The 23,003-nt window shown below is 29.4% G+C and overlaps 3 protein-coding genes across 4 annotated transcripts; all 3 read right to left on the reverse strand.

Annotated features, from left to right (window-relative positions):
- Positions 1 to 2,085: 2,085 nt before the first annotated feature.
- LOC106329425 (basic endochitinase CHB4) lies at positions 2,086 to 3,717 on the reverse strand. Its single transcript, XM_013768076.1, has 2 exons — positions 3,291 to 3,717; positions 2,086 to 2,743 (listed from the first exon to the last, which is right to left on the reverse strand). The coding sequence occupies exons 1-2, from the start codon at positions 3,691 to 3,693 to the stop codon at positions 2,340 to 2,342; spliced, it is 807 nt and encodes a 268-aa protein (XP_013623530.1). The 5' UTR covers positions 3,694 to 3,717; the 3' UTR covers positions 2,086 to 2,339.
- A 10,624-nt stretch (positions 3,718 to 14,341) lies between these two features.
- LOC106332574 (basic endochitinase CHB4-like) lies at positions 14,342 to 16,941 on the reverse strand. Of its 2 annotated transcripts, none has more exons than XM_013771048.1 (3): positions 16,469 to 16,941; positions 15,627 to 16,010; positions 14,342 to 14,498 (listed from the first exon to the last, which is right to left on the reverse strand). In XM_013771048.1, the coding sequence occupies exons 1-3, from the start codon at positions 16,911 to 16,913 to the stop codon at positions 14,485 to 14,487; spliced, it is 843 nt and encodes a 280-aa protein (XP_013626502.1). In that variant the 5' UTR covers positions 16,914 to 16,941; the 3' UTR covers positions 14,342 to 14,484. The 2 variants fall into 2 exon arrangements, with proteins under 2 accessions (XP_013626502.1, XP_013626501.1); XM_013771047.1 differs by having other exon boundaries at positions 14,342 to 14,501.
- Positions 16,942 to 18,004: 1,063 nt separating this feature from the next.
- Positions 18,005 to 23,003, reverse strand: LOC106333313 (basic endochitinase CHB4). The gene is made up of 2 exons (XM_013771777.1): positions 22,533 to 23,003; positions 18,005 to 18,414 (listed from the first exon to the last, which is right to left on the reverse strand). Exons 1-2 carry the CDS (start codon positions 22,975 to 22,977, stop codon positions 18,014 to 18,016), a joined length of 846 nt encoding a protein of 281 aa, XP_013627231.1. The 5' UTR covers positions 22,978 to 23,003; the 3' UTR covers positions 18,005 to 18,013.

A 23,003-nucleotide genomic window follows, 5' to 3' on the forward strand; every position in this document is an offset into this window, starting at 1 on the left:
TGCGCAAGGCGCAGTTTTTATCCTAGTTATGAATTACTTTTGACCACTATGGTTGACTGTTTTATGATTATGCTTTTAAATCCACAAAACTATTGTTTTTTATTTTTAAATCAACAAGACTAGTCGATCCCTTATACATAAATCAATTTATTTTTTTATTATTCGATGTAAAGTGGATTTAAAGTTAAAAATAAATGTCGTACAAATTCGTTTTGACTTTCATATTTATTTTAAATTACAGTAAAAATTTAAATCTTTAAACTATATTACAGTGTTGATGTAACTTATGTAACTTTTTCATGTTAGTAATTTTTTTTCTTTTTACGTGGAAATCTGTTTAGTTGTATCATTATTTTATATAGAAAAACAGTTTGAAATAACATAAATTAGCTATCATTTTTTAAAATAAATTCAATCCAAAATACTCTAATATTTAGGTTAAGTGTTTAATAATTATATTTTTGAGGTTTAGTACTTAGGAATTTAGATTGAGTTTATAAACTTCTATATATGTTTTATAAATTATTCTTAAACATTTATCATTTTATGGATAATTTAGTAGGGTTAATTTAGTCTTTTTATCACAAATATAAAATAATCATAAAAGTGGTTATCCATTAAAGATAAATTTACAAAATAATATTTAATGTATGGTAAAATTAAAAAAAAAATCTTCTATATATTTGTGATTCAATTTTGTTTCATACTAAAGATCCAGAAATTTATTTGTATTATCTGATATAAATAATTATAAACTGCACTTCTTAAATTCGAATACAAACTTTTTGATATAGAAATATTAATGAATTTTTAAAAAGGACTTTAAACTCATATAACTTGTTTGATATTTGAAAGTATTTTCCCAAAACTTACAACCTTGCCACTGAAGAGTAGACAAAGCAACATTGAGCCTGGTCTCATCCGTCCTACACATTATTTATTTGCGTAATAAAACACACATCATTTTGACTTAAAAAAATGCACACATCATCATTACAGTGTAAACGGTAAAACACTCTTTCCAATTTAGAGGTATATAAGACTCTAGCAAGCCTCCTTATTTTAGAGAGGAACATCTTTCAAAACCAGGAGATAATCAACAATCATCCTTAAATTTACTTTTAAAAGAATTAGTAATTTTTATTTTAGTCTTTAACATTATTAATAATTAAGTATAATTATGATAGATTCATAAATTAATAAATATAGTATCCAAAAGATATTAAATATAATATTTGTAAGAAATAAAATAATATAAGGTCAAATATTATAAAAATATTATAAAAATTACCTTCAAATAATTTAATCAAAATATTTTTAAGAGAATATAACGATAAATATTAAAATATAGTATATAAAAAAGTTATTCATATAACTGTGAAACATGCATAATTGCCGCTTTAAAATATTTTATGAATAAAATGTGAAACATGCATACATCTTTCAATTTGATTGTAGGAATAAAATGAAAATAATTTTTTTATTTACAATAAAATCAAAGTTAATTTTTCTAAACACTTTAAAATATTTTAGTGTTAGTTTTCTTATTTACACCTAAATTTAGTCTACATTTAAGGGGTTGATTGGTTGTAACAATAGGTGGTCTAGAAATCCAAATTTTTATTTAAAACCATATTATATCAACCAATTAACTTTTTTTTTCTTAAAATAACTATAGCCAAAAATATTTTATAAAATTAAAATATGAATGTATAAAAATTTAATTTCTAGAGCAAAACACATAGTTCTTTCCAACAAATAAATATATAAATTAAATTCTACATCCATAATCATAAAGTTACACTGCATTCTAATCACCCCGTAAAACACATAGTTTATTAACATCATATAACCGAATAAAAAAGTTCTATTTATAAAATAAATCAATATATATACCTTAAAATTAATCTTTCTTCTTATTTGATATAAAATCATAATTGAAAATATATAGATCTAAAATATTTTTTCTACAAATTAATAAAATATCATAATTCTAATATTATTAATTTATAGACTTTTTACTGAATATCCCTAACACCACTGTTATTTTACAGAATCACCATTCTAAAATTATACCAATCATTCTTAACTAAAATCACTGTTATTTTTGGCATCTATTAATGTTGCATTCACTTCGCAGTACATTTTAAAAAAATTCACTTTCACAACATTATTACAACTACTTATTGCTTGTGACGCAGGGAATACTAAGACCCAACATAGCCACATAGGAGCATATATATGAGATTTAACTTTATTGTCTCATTTATTATTTCATAACTTCAACTTTCTCCATCACTTCCCACGTCAAGTGTGTGCGTGTTTGTTCGAATAACTCTTTAGCAGCTAAGGTTAGGACCAGGGTCCACACCAAGCTGTCCACAATAGTCTCTATAGTACCCAATCCTTGCATTGACCGCACCTGAGTTCCCACCGTTACACTCCATTCCATTGATGGCTCTAATGGTGGCTCCAAACCCTTGGTTTAGTACCGGTCTTACGCTATTCATCCAAAACCACAGACCCGTCCTGAAAGCGACAGTTGGGTTGCTACTCACTAGCTCGGGCTGGCCTAAGAGGTTAAGGTTGAGACTCTGGCCACAAGCTCCGTAGTTGTAGTTCCATGATAGTTGAATCGGACCACGTCCGAAGTAGCCTTTGCCTGGTGCACATGGGTACTGCCTGTTGTTCTCGTCGCAGTAGTCACGTGAAGCTCCGTTTATTTCTTCTACGTAGCAGAAATCTATAGAGGATAAAGATACACATGAAACGAACTGCTTTAGGATACTTGTCAAAATAAATTGCTTTAGGATCATTCCAACTAATTGAGATCACGTCATATCAGTTTCATTTTATTATATCGAAGGTTTATTATTCTTTTCTTTCAATAATCGAGGGTTTACGAGTTTTCAAAAAAAAAAAAATAATAACCGAGGGTTTATTCTTATGTCTTAGACTGGTTTTACGTGTTATATAATCAGCATCTTTTAATTTTTTTTAAACGAACGTTTAGAGATATCCATGCCTAAGATTTTGACAATATATAGAGTACTCCATTTGTATTTTCTTGTTTAAAAATTAGAATCGGCGATTACGGAGACTAGATGTATATACACAAATTTTGTTATTTCTATAAGATATTATTATTTTTTGTCCATTGCTCATAAACTTAAACTAAATTTTAGTTTTGGTCGGTAAAATATATTATTCTGAGGAACGGTTATATCTGACCATGTTTTGTTTACATGGCTAATATATTAAAGGAAGCGAAGAGAGAAAGTGATTCTTACGTCCAGTCTCGTGGGTGAAATGAGCAAACATGGTTGCAATTTCACGTCTAGTAACCGAATTGGCAAAGTTTGGGAAAGTATTTGCGGCGTTAATGAAAGAATCGCGGGTGTAGAAATTCTTCCCGGCGCAACCACCACCGGCTTGATTGATAATACCGTTAAAGAAAGCTTGTGTCACAATGCTACCAACTGATCCACCACCAGCGGGAGAAGGGGTTCCACCAGGGCTTCTGCAAGGGCCTGATCGGCAACCAGTACCACAATAAGCGTCGGTGGAACCGCAGTAACCGAACTGACTGCAACACAGGTTTGGGGCACAACCGCAGTTTTGAGACTTGACGGTTTCTGAGTATAAACCTAAGAGGCAAAGAAAAAGAACCAAGGATAATTTTGTGAGAGCCATGTTTTGTGTAATTGTATTGTAGATGGGAAGGAAGAGGGTGTGAGATATATATATAGGGATAAATGTTGGGTAGTTTTGTCATTTACTTTTGTAAATAAAAAGTTGTTTTATCTATAATAGTATTTTTAAATATATATTTATGTATTTGTAAAACGAGTTTGACTTTTAGTCTTGCTCTTGCCCAAGATAAATACTTTGGATTTGGTCTATGAGTGAGAACTCAATTTTCTTTTACAAACAAGATAGTTATGTATTACAGTATTTTTCTCACTTTTGTATTATAATTTACAAAATTAAATATCTTTTGTTTTGCTAACTTATTTGATTTTGCATATGATGGAACAATATAATAACATCTTTATCCCTGGACCCCAAATTATTTTTTTATTTTTATTTTTTTTCTCTGATTTAAAAAAAATTAAAAACCCACCAATCGCGAATCGCCAAAATCGATGCTTATTTAGACAGCAAAAACCCCCTTATTTTTGAAAATGGTAGGATCCACCCACTATTTTATTCTTATTTTTTAAGCACTCCCTAAACTCCATGGTTAATGATGCTCTAAGTTGCTTTAAAAAAATGATGGAACAATATAAGTTGATGTACTATTAATCTACTTAATTCATGTTTGTACGAACTCTATAGAGCAAATAGCCGACACAAATCTGAACTGGTTCTCGAGACTCTGTGGGCAAAGTGGCAGAACACCTACCTCTTCTTGCAATTTTGAGCACTAGGATTTGATGTCATCTTCCTTCTGAGGCAATGGAGCCATTAATTAGGTGAAAACACAATAAACTGTAATTTTGGTCTTTTTCTTTGTAAGAACCTATCAATCGTTTTTTGAAACTCTCATATTATATGTACAATTTAGTTTAATTTCAATTTAAAGGTTGTTTTATATAGTTTTCAGCCGAATGAACGAACGATTTAGGTATTACCATTAACCACTCTAAAGATATGCCTTTTAGAATTATATTTATATTTTAAGTTTTTGTTAACTTTTTTTTTTTTTTTTTTTAAACCAGGATGGTTTCGGGCCTTCGGCCTTAATCCCCCCTAGGCCCGGGGCCGGCCGGCGCTGATACCGATAACACGGCGTAAAGAAAATTTGATTAGAGAAATCTATGTGTTTTTATAAAGAAAATTTACCATAAATTCTGACGACATCTTTTGAGACAAATATTTTTGGAAGGTTTGTTATCGGAATGGAGAGTAGTTATATCACCGAAGAAATGTTTAAAACTTCAAGAGATTAGGGCTGCTAGAATATAATGTGAGATATTTATTGAGAATGACCATTCGTTATCGCAAAATTATTTATTACTAAAAGATTACAAATGACAAAATATAACGAGGCTCCATTGCGTTGCTGACCAACATCTGTTAAGAGCCGACTCAAAGAAAAGTATTAGTATAAATGAGCTGTGATATAATTACTTACTGATAAGAGTTTAGAGAGCTTCATCTTAAAATTAACACAATTAACGAAATTCGTCCATAATTTTACATATCTGATTTCTAAAAGAAATGTTACTACATGTATCTACAAATAAAATATAAAATATAAATATAAAATATAAAATAAAAATGAAATAGACAATATGAAAAACAAGTCGATATACGATACAGAAATTTCGAGTGCAAATGGTTGTCACTAGAAGAACTAGTGAAACAAAGATGACTAGAATAGAGATAAATGACAAAAGGATGATAAATAATAATTTTACGTTATTCATTCTTCTAACAAATAACAGAATAACAAAAAAAAAAAAGGAGCTAGATTTTGTTAAAAATCCAGTTTTTTCAGAAAAAGTGGAAGAAATATTTCCACTCTTTCAGTTACAAAAAAAAAAAAAATATTTCCACTTTTTCATTTAAATGATAATATTCAGAAGAATGCCAAATTCTATCAATTTTATTCATCTATTTATGATGCAACCATTTGCTTCATGTTTTGACATTTTAACTTAGTACTTTAGTAAACGTTTAAAAAGTAGTTTACGTTTCACAATTTTTTTTGAACTTAACGTTACACAAAAAAAATCAGCTTATCTTATTACCAGTGGCTACCTCGTCTAGCGTTTCCTAAAGGCGGCCCTAAGAAGTGAAGTCGCATATGTCACATAAGTCTTGGTACCATGTGAGCCAAGGCGGCCGTGAAGAAGAGAAGTCGCATATTTCACTATAAATCTTGGTACCATGTGAGCCATTGGTTGGGTCCACTATCTGGCTATTCAAATTCAATTAATATAAATCTAAGTTTATGTTTACGATTCAATTCCAGCCATTTTGATATTTCTTCTCCATAGATGTATTACATTTTTCTTAATCCTATACACAAATCATAAATATAGCAAATAAATAAGTACTAGTAATACATATTCATGTCTCACAGACAATGTGTAGCTAATTTCCTAAGAAGGATATAAATTGAAATAAACATGCAACTCATAAAATAAAAACCAAAGGAGAAATAATATATATTTTTATAAGAAAATAAAAAATCTTACAGTCGATGGGTTTATGGAAATAAACATGCGATCAATCAATATGTGTAAAAATAATGGGTTACACGAAGATTGCGAACGAATCATCCACCATAATATAACCAAAAAGATTGTTGAGATCATAAGCAGTATAATTATGATGGTTAACTCTCTGGATTGTGAATGATTAACTCTCTGGATTATACTTTGTCAAAAAACTCTATGGATTGTATGACTTCATCCTGTTTTGATTTTTTGGATCTTTCAAAACTTTATAGCTCTTTTTTGATAAAAAAAATGGTTTCATCTCTTTGTCGAGAATCCAAAAATTATAAATAGTTTTTTCTAACGTGAATTGAATCCGAGCAGCAGAAGGCTACTAGCGGTCTCTTTGTCACAGGCGAACTCGACTTTAGTAAAACTTTATAGCTTTGTCCAGCCTTTGTAACAGAACCTGTTATTTTAGTATATTAATTAACATGTAATAGAAAAAGACTGTTAGCAAAAAAGAACATCAACAACACCTTCACGATAACTACTGAAATTAATATATGTAGTCTTTAGGTTAAGGCTAAAACTTTCGATACAACAAAGTCATGACTCATATGCACTGGCGTGCCATTTACGTCGCATACGTTGAAGAGTCGACAGCAATTATTTTTGACAATTCAAAGGTATCGGTTTCGATTTTTCTGGTGGAAGTGACAACTGTGCCCGATATTGTGGATTCCAGTTCGGTCGCTAGAGTGGAAGTTCAGGATCGTATGATTCCGTAACTATTTTGCTTTAAGAAATCAAAATTCATGTCATATGGCATGGTTTCCTCTCGCGTCTCTTTATCTAGTTACTAACTTACTAGTAGATTAGCGAAGACCCTACTGTTTACATGGATTTAACGATACGGAAAAGGGCGTTTTTTATTTTTTTTTGTCAACTAGGAAAAGGGGCGTTTAACATATAGTTTTCAAACATGGATTCGAATTCGACGTGGGTTTTAAAAGTGAAGATATTCTAGGGCAAATAAATTATAGAAACTAACGGCATTAAATTACTAACCGAAACAAAATTTAATTATTTGAATAAATAGTCTGATTTATTTTGCTTAATATAAAAATGTAAAGCTAACGAGTTAATTAATTTGACGTAGTTGCGTTGGATGAATAGAGGTTTTCAAATGAAAGCTCATGATCTATGAATAGACAAGAAACCATTATCTCACACTTGTTTAAGTGGTCTAATTAAATTCTATATATTTAGATATTAAAACATAATTATATAAAGTAATATTATTAGAAACATAATCTTGAGCACTTATTGCAATAAAAGTGCTCTTAGATGGGGTATATGCAAACTCACTCATTCTTTGAAAAACTCATTCTTTAAAAAAAAATCATCTTTTATTTGTAGACGTATCGTAAATATATTATTATCATTTATTGTTTCATAGAGTACACATCTGCATAGGACCGAGAAATTTATCCATTAATTTTAAAAATCAATATCGGTTTAAGAGTTGGACATAAACTCCGCTCCGCCTTTTATACAAATAGATGTATATCTACAATTAAATATAAAACTTTAAATGTATAATTTTATGTAATTATTCATTTAACATATAATTTTATTTATAAAATTATCATAAAAGTATTAAACTAAGAAAGGAATATAAAATCTTTACAAAAACTAAAAAATTTCTAAAGTCTTATGCTTTATAAAAAAATAATTAATTTAAAAAATTTAGGGAACATGTAGTTCCATTAATCTTTATTTTTTATTATGTAAAAATTATTTTTTTGAAAACAAACTTGTATATTTTTTTTTTCTAATTTTTTTTTTGAATTTAACAAAGTGGATGAGATATCTGTAAATATCCATAAATATTCGCAAATATTTATATTTTTTTGGATATCCCAAAAACCGGATATCTATATTTTAGAAGCAAAATTAATTGAAAAATTAGAAATATGTAAAATACGAAGTAAAATACAAATACTAAAATTCTGGTAGTATTTGATCTCTATTCACACCTACATGCACATTAACTTCTTCTTCTTGTCTATGGTACAATAATTATTTTCATCAACAGATCCATATACATCACTGATGGTAGTTTATAGTCTATTCGGTGTTCAAAAAAAAGAAAAGTTTATAATCTATTCAATTATTTTTCTTCTAGAGTGGTCTCCCACCGGTATCATTGCATACATAAAAGTCAAAGTCATCGGCTATTCATCAACACTTGCAAAGTACCTGTTTTTAAGCGCAAGAAAGAAATTAGTGCGATGTATTATGTGTTTTCTACGTTATGCGCACAAATATTTTATTTTATTTTTAAATTAAAATTATTTTTTTAAATTAAAAATTATAATTATAATTTATTATTTCTTAAATAAAATTTTAATTTAATTTCGATTCAACCAAATTAAATTGTATTAGTATTTTATTTGATTTCTTAAATACTAATTACTTTGGTTTAAATTAAATTAAATTGTATAAAATTAAGAAGAAATTTGGTTACAAAATTTATAATTATAAAAAAATTAAAATAATTGAAGAAATTTTTATATATTTAAAAAATATAATTGAAGAAATTTTTATAAATACAAGTTTTTTATATATAAAAAACAAAGTATGTAATTAAGGAACATAAAATTATAATAAAATTGTATTTTCAATTTTTTTTAAATTATATGATATATTATTACATTATCTTACTGTTATATTTGATTAGATTAGCTTAATTATGATATCTGACTTTTTATTACATAAATATAAATGTTCATGTAACAAGTTTTATTATAGTTAAAATATATTAAAATAAAATTATATAAAATTTAAAATAATTTTTTACAAAATTTATAATTATAAAAAATTAAATTGAAATGGTATTTAAGAATATTTCTAGATATTAAAAGGAATTTTTTATTAAGATTCAAAGTGTATAATTAAGAAAAGAAAATTTTCATAAAATTATGAGAATTATAATTAAGTTTTACTTTCAAAATCTTGTAAAATTATTTATAAAATTATTTATTTATTACATTGTTTCCGGGTGTTATATTTGATTATATTAATCTAATTATGATATATGAGTTAATACCATATTTTAAAAGTTTTTTTATCATAAAATGTTTTTTCATAAATGTTAATATTCATATCACATTAACCATGAGTCATGTCATAATTGTTACTAGGCTTTGTCATTTTTGTAATAATTCTTTTGTAGAAAATATACATTATCAAGATTTAAAAAATTACTTTGCAAATAATGTCTAAAAGAAAATAATTTCTTATTAAGACAAACAAAACAAAAAGTTATAGTACATCTACATCATTTTCTGTACATTTATCGTGCCATGTATTTGAACGCAAGCAAACAAAAAGTAAAAAAAAACAATTTATGAATTATCATAGATGACTGTCAGTATTTCTTTTTTTTTTTATCAAAGATGACTGTCAGTATATAAACTTGTTACAATGTTTTAAAATTGTACTACAATAATCTGAAATTAATTTTGATTTATAGTTTTTTTTTGTTATAACTCATAACGTCAAATATCATGCGTTAATAGCTGATTTTTTTTTTTGGTAATAGCTGAGTTTTTTTTTGAAAGTTTGTTAAATAACATATATGACTTATAAATCAACACCTCCAGTTTATATTACTCAAATGTGATATATATTACTAAATAACATATATGAAAGTCTCTTTCCGCAGGCGCCGCCGCTGTCCGGCTGGCTCGGTTTGGGCTTGGGCCATAGGCCTTGGTGGAGGCCAGTCCAATAAATTTTTTAGTTTAAAAAAAAAAGGAGGATGAACAGAAAAAAGCTAATGGCATGTATTCAATCTTGAGTGTGAAGTGATTTGATTTTTAGTGAGTTCTTAGATGATTTTATACAAGCTAGAGTGTTCAAAATAGTTTTTGTTAAACCATTCTAAAATTTGACCTAAAACCATGATATTTGGATTTTAGGTTTTTTAGCTAATAAATTCCAACAAAACATTAGAAAATTAGTTGAAAACTTTAAATATCACAACTTAATATATTTCGAATAGCAGTGGATTTTTTTATACGTTATGAAATATAAAGTTCAATAACAACAAATTTTACATAAGTTTTTGACATTAATATTTGAATAACAGTGAATTTCACAATACTTTATAAAATGTAAAGTTCAATAACAATTTTTACAAAAACAGTTTCAATAACAATGAATTTTAAATGAGTTTTTAAAAAATTTATATTTGAATATAGTGAATTATCATTTTAATAAAATCAACTCAAAACTCTCAGCTGAATACAATATCCTAATGTTACAGCTGCATTTTAAAATCTCAATAGTCAATACCTTACCGATAAAACCAGACAAACAAATCATAATGGGTTGCGGTGTAGAACGATCTCTATAACTTTTTTTTGGGTCAACAACCACACTAAGTCCAAAAGGCATGGCCTAGCAGGCATTGTTAATGACATTTTCTTAAAAGAATCTTGTTAGTAATACCGGGAAATTTCAATTCTATGGTAAGTTTAATATCACTTTTCAAATTTATCATTAATGAATGACTATTTTCATAAATATCCTAAATTTGTAATAAAATAACACTAAGCTAATTTTTTAAAATATTTATAGAACATTTATAAACTCAACCCCAACCTCTTAATACAAATCTTAAACAATAATCACTAGAGAATAAACCCAAATGTTAGTGTATTTTTTGATTAGTGATATTTTTGAAAAATGATACTTAACTTGTGGTATCTAACAATTTTTCTAATAATATATTATCTACTAAAATAAAAGTTACAACATTTCATTTATAATTTTTACGCTAAACTGTCTTTAAAAAAATTATAAATATGTTTTCTTACTAACTTAATTATATCCCAACAATAAATATATTCCCAAACAAAAGATATCATATAACAACCTTCTAATTTAATTGAGACATTTATTTCATATAATCAATTATGCATAGATCAAACCTGAACGGCATTCCAAAAAAATAACTATTTCTAAAAATCGATGACAATTACAAATATTCTAATATTTTATAAATACTAGAATTTAACCCCCACATTCGTGCGAGTATTATTTTATTTTATAAGCGTATAACTTTGATATTATAGTAACTATTTTAAATATATGATATACATTCTGGTGTTATATACTCCCTCCGTTTCAAAAAGATAGACTTTCTAACGTTTTCACACATATTAAGAAAACACATTAAATCACTATAATAAATGTACTGTTTTCTGCAATTTTCAATTTTCAATATCTTTTAATCAATAGTAATTCAATAAAATCAATTAATTTTCTTGAAGTTTACAATTTTTTCATAGAAAACAAAAAATATCTATCTTTGTGAAACAATTTTTTTTTTCTAAAAAATCTATCTTTTTGAAACGGGGGGAGTATTATATAACTCTCCAAACATATACAATGTCTAGTTCGACATTATTAACATATAATAGTTTATGTTTTATATGATTCACTTTGTTATTAATTGTTATTACATATTAATACATATTGAAAAACGATTTAAACAAAATTAATAAGATTTTATTTTAGAAATTTGTAACATTGTTAGTAGGGCTGAGATTTTTAACCAAATACGTCAAACCAAACCAAACCAAAATTTTGGTTAGTTCGGTGAGAAATTTGGTTCGATTCGGCAGGTTTATAACAAAACTTTGGTTTTTGGTTTGGTATGGTAATTTAAGTTATTCGGTTTTTCAAAAAAAAATTGTTAACCAAATTTTGAACAAAACTAACCGAATAACCAAAATTTATAACCAAAATTACCAAAAATTTTGAACCGAACTAACCAAATTAACCAATTTCTTAAACCGAACTAACCAAAGTAACCAAACTTTTGAACCAAAATTACCCGTATTTAACCGGATTTACCTAAAATTTTAATCGAAATATAAACGAAACCAAAACTTAAGTTAGTTTCAATATAAATTTTAAAAACCACACTACCGGATACCAAACCGAACCAAACTAAACTTTTTTACGGTTCAATTTGGTGAGATTTTAGTCAGACCAAACTACCCGAACCGAATTGCCCGAAGTACCCAAACCCGCATGCCTAATTGTTAACATGGGGATTGTTTCTAATTTGTTAAATTGGATTCTTCATATTTTGAATCCAAAAGGGACAGGTTTTCAACCCTTTTAGATTGTATCCTATTGTTGTTCATTAAATATAATATAATTAACAAAATAATATATATCATACGTTTGTAATAAATATTTTTGTAAAATATTATTTTGGGAAATCTTGTTGGTAGAAAGATTCTTAGAAATATTTCAAGGGAAATTGCCACAAATACCACATTTATAGTACCATTTTCATATTTACACTAATCACTTTTACTCTCAATTTTAATGAAGGGTAAAAGACACTTATACCCTAAGGTTAACTAATCTAGACTTGTGGTTTAGAGTTGAGGGGGTGGGGTGGGGTTTTTGGAATGTGAAATTTAGGATTCTAATAAATATATAAATAAATACTTAAAAAATAGAAAACTTTTTTTATAAAATAGTTTCAAACATAATTTTCGATTTTCAAAAATAAATTTTGAAAAAAAGAAAAGTTCGAAAAAAAATTCAAAAAAACAAATTATAGAAAAGTTCGAATTTGAAAAAGTATAATTCGAAAATAAAAAAAAAAATATTTATTTTTATTTATTTAAATAATAATTTATTATATATATCGATAACAAGGGTATAAGAGTCTTTTGCTATTTAATGAAGAAGATATTTTTGAAAATGTCTCTTTGGTAGCGATAAATGTGAAAAGTGGTACCATGAAAGTGGTAAACATAAAAATTTTCCATATTTCAAACACTAAACATTTTCAAAATTCAGAATATTAAAGAGATTATTAATGGAATAGATATTATTAGTTTGATCTATTGTTAGTAATCTTTATATTGGATACATGGTAGTTGTTTATAATAGACTGGTTCAGCATAAACTTTTCTATGGTAGATTTTTTTAATGACTCTATTTTAATAGAGTAGATGGTCATGTAAATTTATCAAACTATCTCAATACTATAACAAAAACCTACAAAGATTTCAATCTTAACAATTTTGTTCAAATTTGAACAAGCTTTATTTAATATACAAAATAGTTAGATTTGTATTCATGAATAAATGACAAATTTATGGCATACCACGTTGAATGAGTAACATTCAACCGTAATATGGAAAACTAACACATATACAAACAATAAAAAACAGTCGATAAATCATAATTTTTATTCATTACAGACTGAAAATCACCAAGTTAAAATTATATTAACTAGTCGCAACCGCCTCTGAAAATTTTAAGGTTAGGAGCATCTCCAGTGAGGATCATTTTAATTTTCCAATTATAGAATTCATTTTTGTCTTATCCCAACAATAAAAATATTTCCAAACGAAAAGATAACATATCTCGCAGGTTTTATTGATACATCATATATTTATATTTAATATAACCAATTATGTATAGATCAAACTTTAATTGCATTCCAAAAAATTAATTTTTAAAAATAAATGATAACTAATTTATAAACTTCTAATATTTAATAAATAAATACGGTCATGTAAATTTTTATATATCGAACTATCTTAATATTATAAAAAAAACTACAAAGATTTGAGGAAGCTTTATTTAATATACACAAGCACACTAAAAAGTTAGATTATAAATAAATAGAATAAAACATAGTCCATATAATAAAACATGAATACATGACATAACTATGTAGCATGTTGTTCAAAACAAAAACTTATGTAGCAATCACTTTGAATGGATTAACATTCAACCACAACGACAACCAACACATATACTACCGTCGATCAATCATAAGTGTTATCAATTACAAACCGATAAAACACCAGTTAAAATTATATTAACTAGTGACAACCGCTTCTGAAAATGTTAAGATTTAGAAAATATCCACCGAGGAATTCATTTTGAGTTTTCCAGTTATAAAATATTATTATCTTATTATATTTTCTAATGAAGACCAGATATAAAAAATACTTATTTGATTTCCGTAAAATGAATCATGTTCAATACAAGGAAATGTACAAGTACCAGATTCGTTGACAGAAAATTTCGCCTCTTTGCTAGTTGCTGACAGATCATCTAGAAATATAATGTGCACTTAAAATATATCTCATATATTGGGATCCAAAAACAACTATTTCAAATTCATATAGTCATACAAGCTCATGAAAATACGAAAATATCTCTCTCGAATCGTCAAATGAGGCTGACTCTCCCATTATATGCTTCAGTGAGTGCTAGCTGCTAAGGTTATAACGTAGATGGAAAACAATTACATCGGTGTACGATTAGCAAAACTATATTACATATAGTTATCTTTTTCAGTAACCTCTTAAACTACATATTAATGACGATTCTAATTTTTATATATTATTGAGATAGAAAAATATTCTTAAAAAAACTGTTTGAGATAGAAAATTTATCTACCAGTCAGGGACCTGATTGCTAATATAGAAATCTGTGTGCCACCAAGCTTTTTATATATTAAAACAGAAGTCACATGATTCATGTGTGATTTTTAAAAAAATGAACTTAATAGACTTATTCCTAGAAAGTCATGTTATATTTAATATCTAATCTTATCATTTAAATTTTGGGCTTACCATAATTTTTATTGGGCTATCAATAATTGAATTTAAACAATAGATGATCCATTGGATTTATAGATAGTATAAATTAAATAGATAGAATTTAACGTTGTAATACTATACCTCTATATGCTAAATATTTAAAGATTTGTCGATGTTAACTTTTAAAATTATAAAGATTTTTTTTTTAAATAACAAAAATTATATTATCTAACAATGATTAATCCTTACTACCTTAAACCAATGAAAACAAATTTTAAACTATATAGTTTATTTTAAAAATTAAACAAATGCTAAATGTTTAATTATTTACTTGATAATATTAATCTATGAAGCGAAAAGTTTAATTTTTTAAAAACTTTCTAAATTTGTAAAATGTTACAATATTTTTGAATATGACAATAAAACAATATTTAATAATCTTTATATATATAGTTATGATTTTAATAATAAAATAATAATTCAAAAATATATATATAGAAGAAGATACAAATACATGTGAAAGTTTGAAACAATCTATTCAATGAAAAAAATATACAGTAAAATTATGTTATTATGTTTTAAAAATTGATAGATACATATATATTATAATATATCCCAATTTAGAATTGAAAACAAAATATTTATATAAAAATAAATGAAAACAAAAACCCGCTGCGCGGGTCGTGATCTAGTTACTTGATTAATTTGCAAGACGTTTAAACTTTAACATCCTCAATAATAAATTATAATTAATTCAAATTAATGTTACATTATTTGATGTTGTTTTAACAAGACAGACCTTCATCAGGAGTAACCCCAAGGATCTTGCACAAGTCCACGTATTGCTTAACCAAGTTCTTAGTATCGTCAGGATGTAAGTTATCGCATAGTCGACCGTCCACTCTTTTCGAGGTTTCTCCAAATCCTAAGTACAAAGCTGGACGCACATTTGTGGTCCAGAACCACAATGCCAATTTGAAAGCCACTTCCGGGCTATGAGCCACCATATCCGGATCTTTCAACATAGGCAACCTAAGGAATATGCCGGCTGCACCATAGTACTCGTTCCATCTGATTGACTGAAGCGGACCACGACCATAGTATTGCTTTCCCGGTTCACAAGGGTACTTCTTGCTCGGAGAACAGTACCTCCCTGTCGCTTTATCTTCTTTGTAACAAAAGCCTTGAATTTAACACAATACATCTTATTAGTAGGCCCTCGCATAAATGGCTGCTTTCAGAGTGAGTTGAATTTTGGTGCACAGTAAAAAATCACATTCGTTTGTACAATATCTTTAAGGATTAAGAAAGCTGTTTTGTAGATAAAAATGAAAGGTTTTCATAAAAAATAAATAAACATCGTGTTTTAAAGTAATAAAAATATTGAATCTAAGAGATTGTAAAAAATTTGTTCATATAATCAATATATATATAAACCATAAACGAATATTTGTCTCAAATCGTATTTCTCTTTAGAGTGTTTTGCTTTCTTCTTGTTTAATTTGTGTATGTTCACAACAAAAATGTGTTATTGTTCAAGATCCTGTAAACGCAGCCATAGTTTGAAAATCTTACGGTGGCCATGGATAAAGGGGGATCTCATGAAAACAGTTGTGTCCTTGGCTAGTATAGTGGACTTACCTTTAGATCCGTGGGCAAAATGAGTCAATATGGCTGCTATCTCGCGCTTAGCCACCGTTCCTTTATAGGCTTGGAACGATTTAACCGCCGAGATAAAAGCCTGGTGAGTGTAGAACCCTTTTGCCGGGCAGTTGTTTCCTACTTTGCTCATGATGCGTTTGAACAACGATGGTGTGACAATGCTCTCTATTGGACCGCGTGGACCGGCGCTGACGTTGTAGTCGAATCCATATGATTTGTTTTTGAGATTGCAAAGGCCACTGAAGCACCAAAAGCCACACTGGTCATCTTTGATTCCACAGGAACCCCACGAGCTGCAACACTCTTTGAGGCCTGGACACCCAGTGCTTTGGCAATCCTGCGAGAACACAGTTTTGGCCATGACTGCAAACGCGAGGAAGAAAGACAGGAGAGCGTTTTCAACAGTCGCGTTTCGGTTCGACATATTTTTTTTTCCGTTTGATGGAGTTAGTTGTAAAATCAGCCATGTGAAGAAAACTGGTTGGTTTGTGAACGTATATGTAATGCAAACCTAGTCAGCTACGTGTAAAATTAATTAATTATTTCTTTACGATTAATGAAGTCCTTTTAATTTAATTCAGTTCAAAATTCTTTCTTTGTAACTAATATAACAATAACTTACACCAACAACAAAATACAGTAAGCTTTTGTTCGCCAGTAGTGGAGATATCAATAATGCTCACTAGCTAGATGTAGTATCTGACAATATAATTATGAAGAGCTGGATGTCGCCATCATCTATAAAGATTAATTAAATAAAACATCAGTAAAAACATAAACTACATCTCGGCATCTAGATTAAAAACTAGCAAGAAAGTTTAGTGTGATTGATTCAGCTTGATTATTAAAGCAAATATTTTAGTAACCGGATCTCTCAACCCATTTTGGGGTAAAATTTCGAACTAAAACTTAAAGTCTCTCTTTCAACCTCATTCTGTGCTTGAATGATTACTATATATTGGATGTGGGTTGGTGACTTGGTGGGTGACTGGGATATCATAAATAAAGGTTTTTGAATCACCTTCTTTTACTCATTTTCTTGCTTTTCATCCTTCATGTTCTCCCCATGTCGCAGGCTTCTTCTTTTTCTATTATTATTCAGTCATTACCATTATACCAAATTTGATGAACCCATGTGGTAACTTATCGAGAACATAAACACCATTTACCACTAAACAATAAATCTTCGCCTTGGATACAATTTTATAGTACCTTAATATTTCGTTTTAGTCATTATTTTATAATATTATCAAGATTTTTTTCTCTACATAACAACTTTTTACGAACTGAAAAGAGCTTTACTATATATTTCTTAACTGAACTGATTTCTTGTATTCTAAATGAAAAAAGAAACATTTATTAAAGTTTGTCATTTTGATTGTTTATAAAATTCATAGATTCCTTGAGGTAGATAGGTTCGAATTATTACAAGTAGTATATATATATATATATATTATTTTTTGCTTTTTTGTCAACTATATATATATATATTTTTTTTAAATGGTAGTGATAGCATATTAGTGACTAAAAACAATCGAGACCTTGATCAGGAGTGACCCCAAGCATCTTGCAGAACTCTATGTATTGTTTGACCTTGCTATTCGGACCGTCGCGACGCCAGTTACTGCATTCTCGGCCATCGACCCTCTTTGTGATTTCACCAAATCCTAAGTACAAAGCCGGACGCACGTTCCTATTCCAAAACCACATGGCGAATTTGAAAGCCACTTCTGTGCTACGAGCCACCAGATCTGGATCCTTCAGTAGAGGTAGCCCTAAGTGCTTGCCAGCCGCACCATAATACTCGTTCCACGTGATTGATTGGAGCAAACCGCGACCATAGTAGTATTTCCCTGGTTCACAAGGGTATTTCTTGCTCTTTGAACAGTACTTCTCGGGAGATATTTCTTCTTTGTAACAAAAGCCTTTACATAACATAAAATTAGTTAGAGGCATCCAAATTAACAAAAAATTGTAGTATAGATGTGATGATTATTGCAAAGGCCGATTCTGAAATTTATGGGGCTGAAACATTTAAAATGAATGTTGATTATACGATCTATGTAGAATAGTTCTGTATAATTTGTGAAACAAGACACATATTTTAAATGTCCTTAGGATCGACCCTGATTACATTACTTTTAAACGCAAACGTGAATGTTGCATGTCAGCACACGAAAACTAATTTCAAAGGTTTGGAATGCAAACGTAAATTCAAGAGAAAATTTAAATAAATACACATATCTATTATTATAAGATACTTCTCTCACTCCTCATGTCTCCAACTCAGCCGCCGGCTAGATAAATCAAGCTCTCTCAGACTGACATGTGTCACTTAGTAACGAAACTCATCGTTTAAATGAAACGCGAGTTTTGATGGGCTTTCAACGTTTATGGCATGTTGGGCTCTGGTATGTCGTTCTGTTCAGCCTGGATAGATGGGATTCGCCCTCTAACCTTAATTCCGCTCGATTGAAGAATCGCAAATCGTCTCTTCTCTTCTTGCGATGGCGCCGCGTGATGTCTGTGCTTCCTTTCTCTGTCGGAAACGGCTCGAGCTGTGATTTCGTGATTAATCCTATTAACTCCATCGCCCACTATGAAGTCTTCAATGTGTCGTTCATATCTTCGAGGCAGTGTGTCATCTGTATAAATATGTGAGTATTTCTCATTCCGAACTCATCTTCTCTTCCTATCTCTTGCAATATACTGATTCGCGTTGTTATGGCTAAATCGAAAGTCTTCTTCACCGGAACCCTAAACGCATCCCCTCCTTGGATCCACAAGTGGCCTCCGTCTTCTGTCCGGGCTGGCGATTGCTCCGGGAATAAAGCGAGGGAGAGAATAAGTTGCGGAAAAACTGCGATCGAAAGGATTTCAGATACGGAAATTAAGATGTGGACGATAACGGCGAAGACGGTGGGGATGTGGAAGCCATAGGGGATTTGTTGGGGAGAGTGTGTGTGAGGCCTGATGTGATATTAGCTGAGGGAGAAGATGACAGTGACGATGAGGATGATGATACTGTGTTATTGCAATGGGATAAGAGCGAGGAAGTTTGATATCAGCCGAAGTTATCAGCCTTTTGTATACCAAGTATGAAAATGATTTTTTTTTTTTTTGTGATCACATGAAATCCCAACTAAAATAATTTTCACTAATAAGATGTAACTCTGTTGCTTCTTAATAATCTAATGATTTTGCTGTTTGGAGATTTTGCTCACAGGATGTCGTTGCCGATGTACAAAGCGGAGGAATTGTGGCGGAGAAAGAGCTTCAGCTATTGAACAAGCCTAATCATGTATTGACACCAGAGGAGGACGAGAATCAGTGTCGGAAAGCAGGCTATGGTCAGGTCCTGCATGAGCCCTTTCTGAAATTCTTAAAGCATGAAGATTGAAATGAATCGGAGGTTTCCCAGGAGACGGAGAGACTCGCCGAGTATTACGATCCCAAACCAGGTGAATTTGTGGTTGGTGTTGTGGACCTGTGGTTTCTGGTAACGGGAACAAACTCGATGTGAGTATAGTTGCAGATATGTTGGGGACCATGATGACGAATGAGAAAGTTCCATTGTACTACAAAGAATTTGATTACTTGCTCTGTGATTTAAATTATGATGCTGAAGAATTCTTGGTTCATGGTAAAATGGGGATTGTTAGGGATGATGATGAATATGGTTTTTAAGTTGTGTAGTTTGCAAGGCAAGGCATGCCTATGGTGGAAATAGGACAATGATCTTTGCAGATGTTTTAGGGAGGACGTTGAGTGGAAGGCCTTTGCTTTCTTCTAGACGTTACTTTAGGAGAATAGGCATGTCTCTTTTTGTTCCTTGATTTCAAAAACTGTTATTGGTTGATGTATCAAGAAGATTCTAATAAAAAGTAGGTTGTTATGTGGCAGATCAAGCAGCTTAATGATACTGACGTTGAGATAACTGAGTGGGATATCTCTCATCAGAATTGAAGTAGGCTTCACATGTTTTTTTAGAGTTCATGCCATTTTAGTGGATTTAATAGTTAGGTTTTTGTTTAATCTCAGGGCTTGAGAGGTTCTATATTGTTGAAGAAAAAGTATAGGAAGACTTTCTTTTTTTCTGCTGACTTGCAGTAAGCTTTTTGGTTTCACTGTTTCTATGATGGAAGCATGATAAAGCTTTAAGAGTTTCAGAGATAACAAGGAATTGTTTCAAAGTTGACGAACTCGATATACAAGCCGGACATAGCGAGATGTTGCAAGGATGTGTTAAAATCTAGGTAGTAGTAATCTATGACAAGACAAATCATAAAAAAATTGGATGCTAAATGATGACGGAAAGACAGATGGAAATGAGGGAAGTTGATGATTGTGTGTGATAGCAGTAGAGAAGTACAAAAGAATAAAGGATTTCACTTGGACCCCTTTTCATGATTTTCACTCTTAGTACTATAGATTTTTATTCTTCAACATGAGGCTTTAGATGTGACAACATCGTTTTCTACATTCCGGGGCGGATATATGCGCAGAATAAACTTTCAAAGCATACGTGAATGATACTTTGATTTTCAGGAAGAATCAGAATTTTGTTTTTTACATCTAAACTGACAGATATGAGTGTCAAAGGAATATAAGATAATGCAAAAATAGTTAATCAATAAAATAATTTTTAATGATCGTGATTGAGATTGTACTAAACAATAACATGGTTTCTTATTTTGCCGTCCACTGATAGATGGAAGAAATAAACTTTCTGAATATCTTCAAGGTGAGAGGCCAGTGGGGATGTAAGTAGCAGCTAGGAATTTTTTTATCCAGAGAAAAGCTTCGCTTATTTATGAATAAGAAGGAAGAAAGAAAACATAAGGGTCAGGTTTTTCAGTGGAGATAAGGTTTCCCAATTTACATATTGATGGCCCGGTTTAAAAGATTTAAAGGAGAGTTTGGGTGGTGTTTTTTTTTAAAGAAAATTTGTTCTTTGGTTTTATTTGCTATGCGTCTTATTTTATCTGTAATGTCTTCTCATGAACTGGTTTAGAGACCAAAAATATATTTATCGTTCTGCCATTTTTTTACATGATTCATTCTTTATTATAAAATAGTTTGATTTACTTAGAAAATAAACCGTTTAAACAATCAGTTTCAATCAAAAACCATGTTTAGCAATTTCATTTTTCTTAATTATGTTGCAATTTTTTGTTAAACAATTATGTTGCAATTTGATCAAAACAATCTTTCAAAACTGTTTTCTATGCAACAATCTAGCTAAGAAAATTTTGGTTTCTTTGGACAGTCTAATAAAAGAACTTTGGTACTCTTTCAAACCAGATCCATTTCTCAATTACATCATTATTAATAATAAAATAAGTACTATTATAAGTTTAGATATTTTATGCTGCCACCTCAACTAACGAGAAAAAAGAAACATGACACATTAGTGTAAGTTTTTAACATTTGAACTATCATACTATTGTACATCAAATGCTCCATAATAATCTTCATAGCTAACTATACATCAAATAGTTATGGTTTTCTATTATTTTATTAGTTAACCTAGATTTTAGTGGTAAAAAAAGGAAAACAATTACATAATTCTTTTTATTTCAAATTTTTGTTGATGTGAGTTTTAAGAGACATAAAAACAACATAGATATACTTTTTCTCAAATATAATAATTCATAAATATATAATCTAATATGTTATTTATAAATCTTAGATAGCAACTATTCATATCATATTTTATGCTACTTGCTTATTTTTTAAAGAAAAAGGTAATAAATGGCTTTTCTTATTCTAATTGTTAGAATTATAAAATTTAAGAAGAAATATATTAAAAATCTATTAAATACAAGAAAAATAAATATTGTGAACACAGTAAAATAGATATATTTGTTTTAATAGAGTAACAAATATATAATTTCTAAAAGAAAATAAATAGTAAAATAGATAATAAAAATAGTGAAAATTATGATTAAAAATAAACTAAAATTTTTATCAAAATTTAAAATATATATTTTTTTCTATTTGTTTACCCGCCCGTCAGACCCTAGTGGTTTAATAAACTTACCTTTAGATCCATATGAGAAATGAGCAAATATGGCGGCGATCTCGCGTTTAGCCACTTTTCCTTTGTAAGCTCCAAATGATTTGAAAGCGGTAATGAAAGCTTTATAATTGTAGAATCCTTTTGCAGAGCAGTTGCTTTCAACTTTGCTCATGATGCTGTCGAACAACGCTGGTGTGATGATACTCTCTATTTTACCACCCGGTTCTGCTTCCACGTTATAGTCATAGCCGTAATATTTACCTTTGATATTGCAAGGTCCACTGAAACAAAAGAATCCGCAGTAATCTTCTCCGGTGCCACAGGAACCCCATCTGCTGCAACATTGCTTTAGGCCAGGACAACTAGTATCCATGCAATTTTGTGTGAACGCATTCTCGGCCAAAATTGCTAAAATAAAGAGGAAATGAATAAGAGCGTGTTTTAGAATCGCGTTTTGGATTGCCATTTTAACGTTTTAGAGTTAACTTAACT

This window comes from Brassica oleracea, chromosome C3, assembly GCF_000695525.1.
Source record: "Brassica oleracea var. oleracea cultivar TO1000 chromosome C3, BOL, whole genome shotgun sequence".
Lineage (NCBI taxonomy): Eukaryota > Viridiplantae > Streptophyta > Magnoliopsida > Brassicales > Brassicaceae > Brassica > Brassica oleracea.

What these genes read in the sequence shown, in the direction of transcription:
- LOC106329425 (XM_013768076.1), bottom strand. Translation starts at nt 3,693, where the DNA reads ATGGCTCTCACAAAATTATCCTTGGTTCTTTTTCTTTGCCTCTTAGGT. An exon ending in TTTCACCCACGAGACTGGAC is followed by an intron (nt 2,744 to 3,290) that starts GTAAGAATCACT and finishes TATCCTCTATAG; the next exon opens with ATTTCTGCTACGTAGAAGAA.
- LOC106332574 (XM_013771047.1), bottom strand. Translation starts at nt 16,913, where the DNA reads ATGTCGAACCGAAACGCGACTGTTGAAAACGCTCTCCTGTCTTTCTTC. An exon ending in TTTTGCCCACGGATCTAAAG is followed by an intron (nt 16,011 to 16,468) that starts GTAAGTCCACTA and finishes GTTAAATTCAAG; the next exon opens with GCTTTTGTTACAAAGAAGAT.
- LOC106333313 (XM_013771777.1), bottom strand. Translation starts at nt 22,977, where the DNA reads ATGGCAATCCAAAACGCGATTCTAAAACACGCTCTTATTCATTTCCTC. An exon ending in TTTCTCATATGGATCTAAAG is followed by an intron (nt 18,415 to 22,532) that starts GTAAGTTTATTA and finishes TGTTATGTAAAG; the next exon opens with GCTTTTGTTACAAAGAAGAA.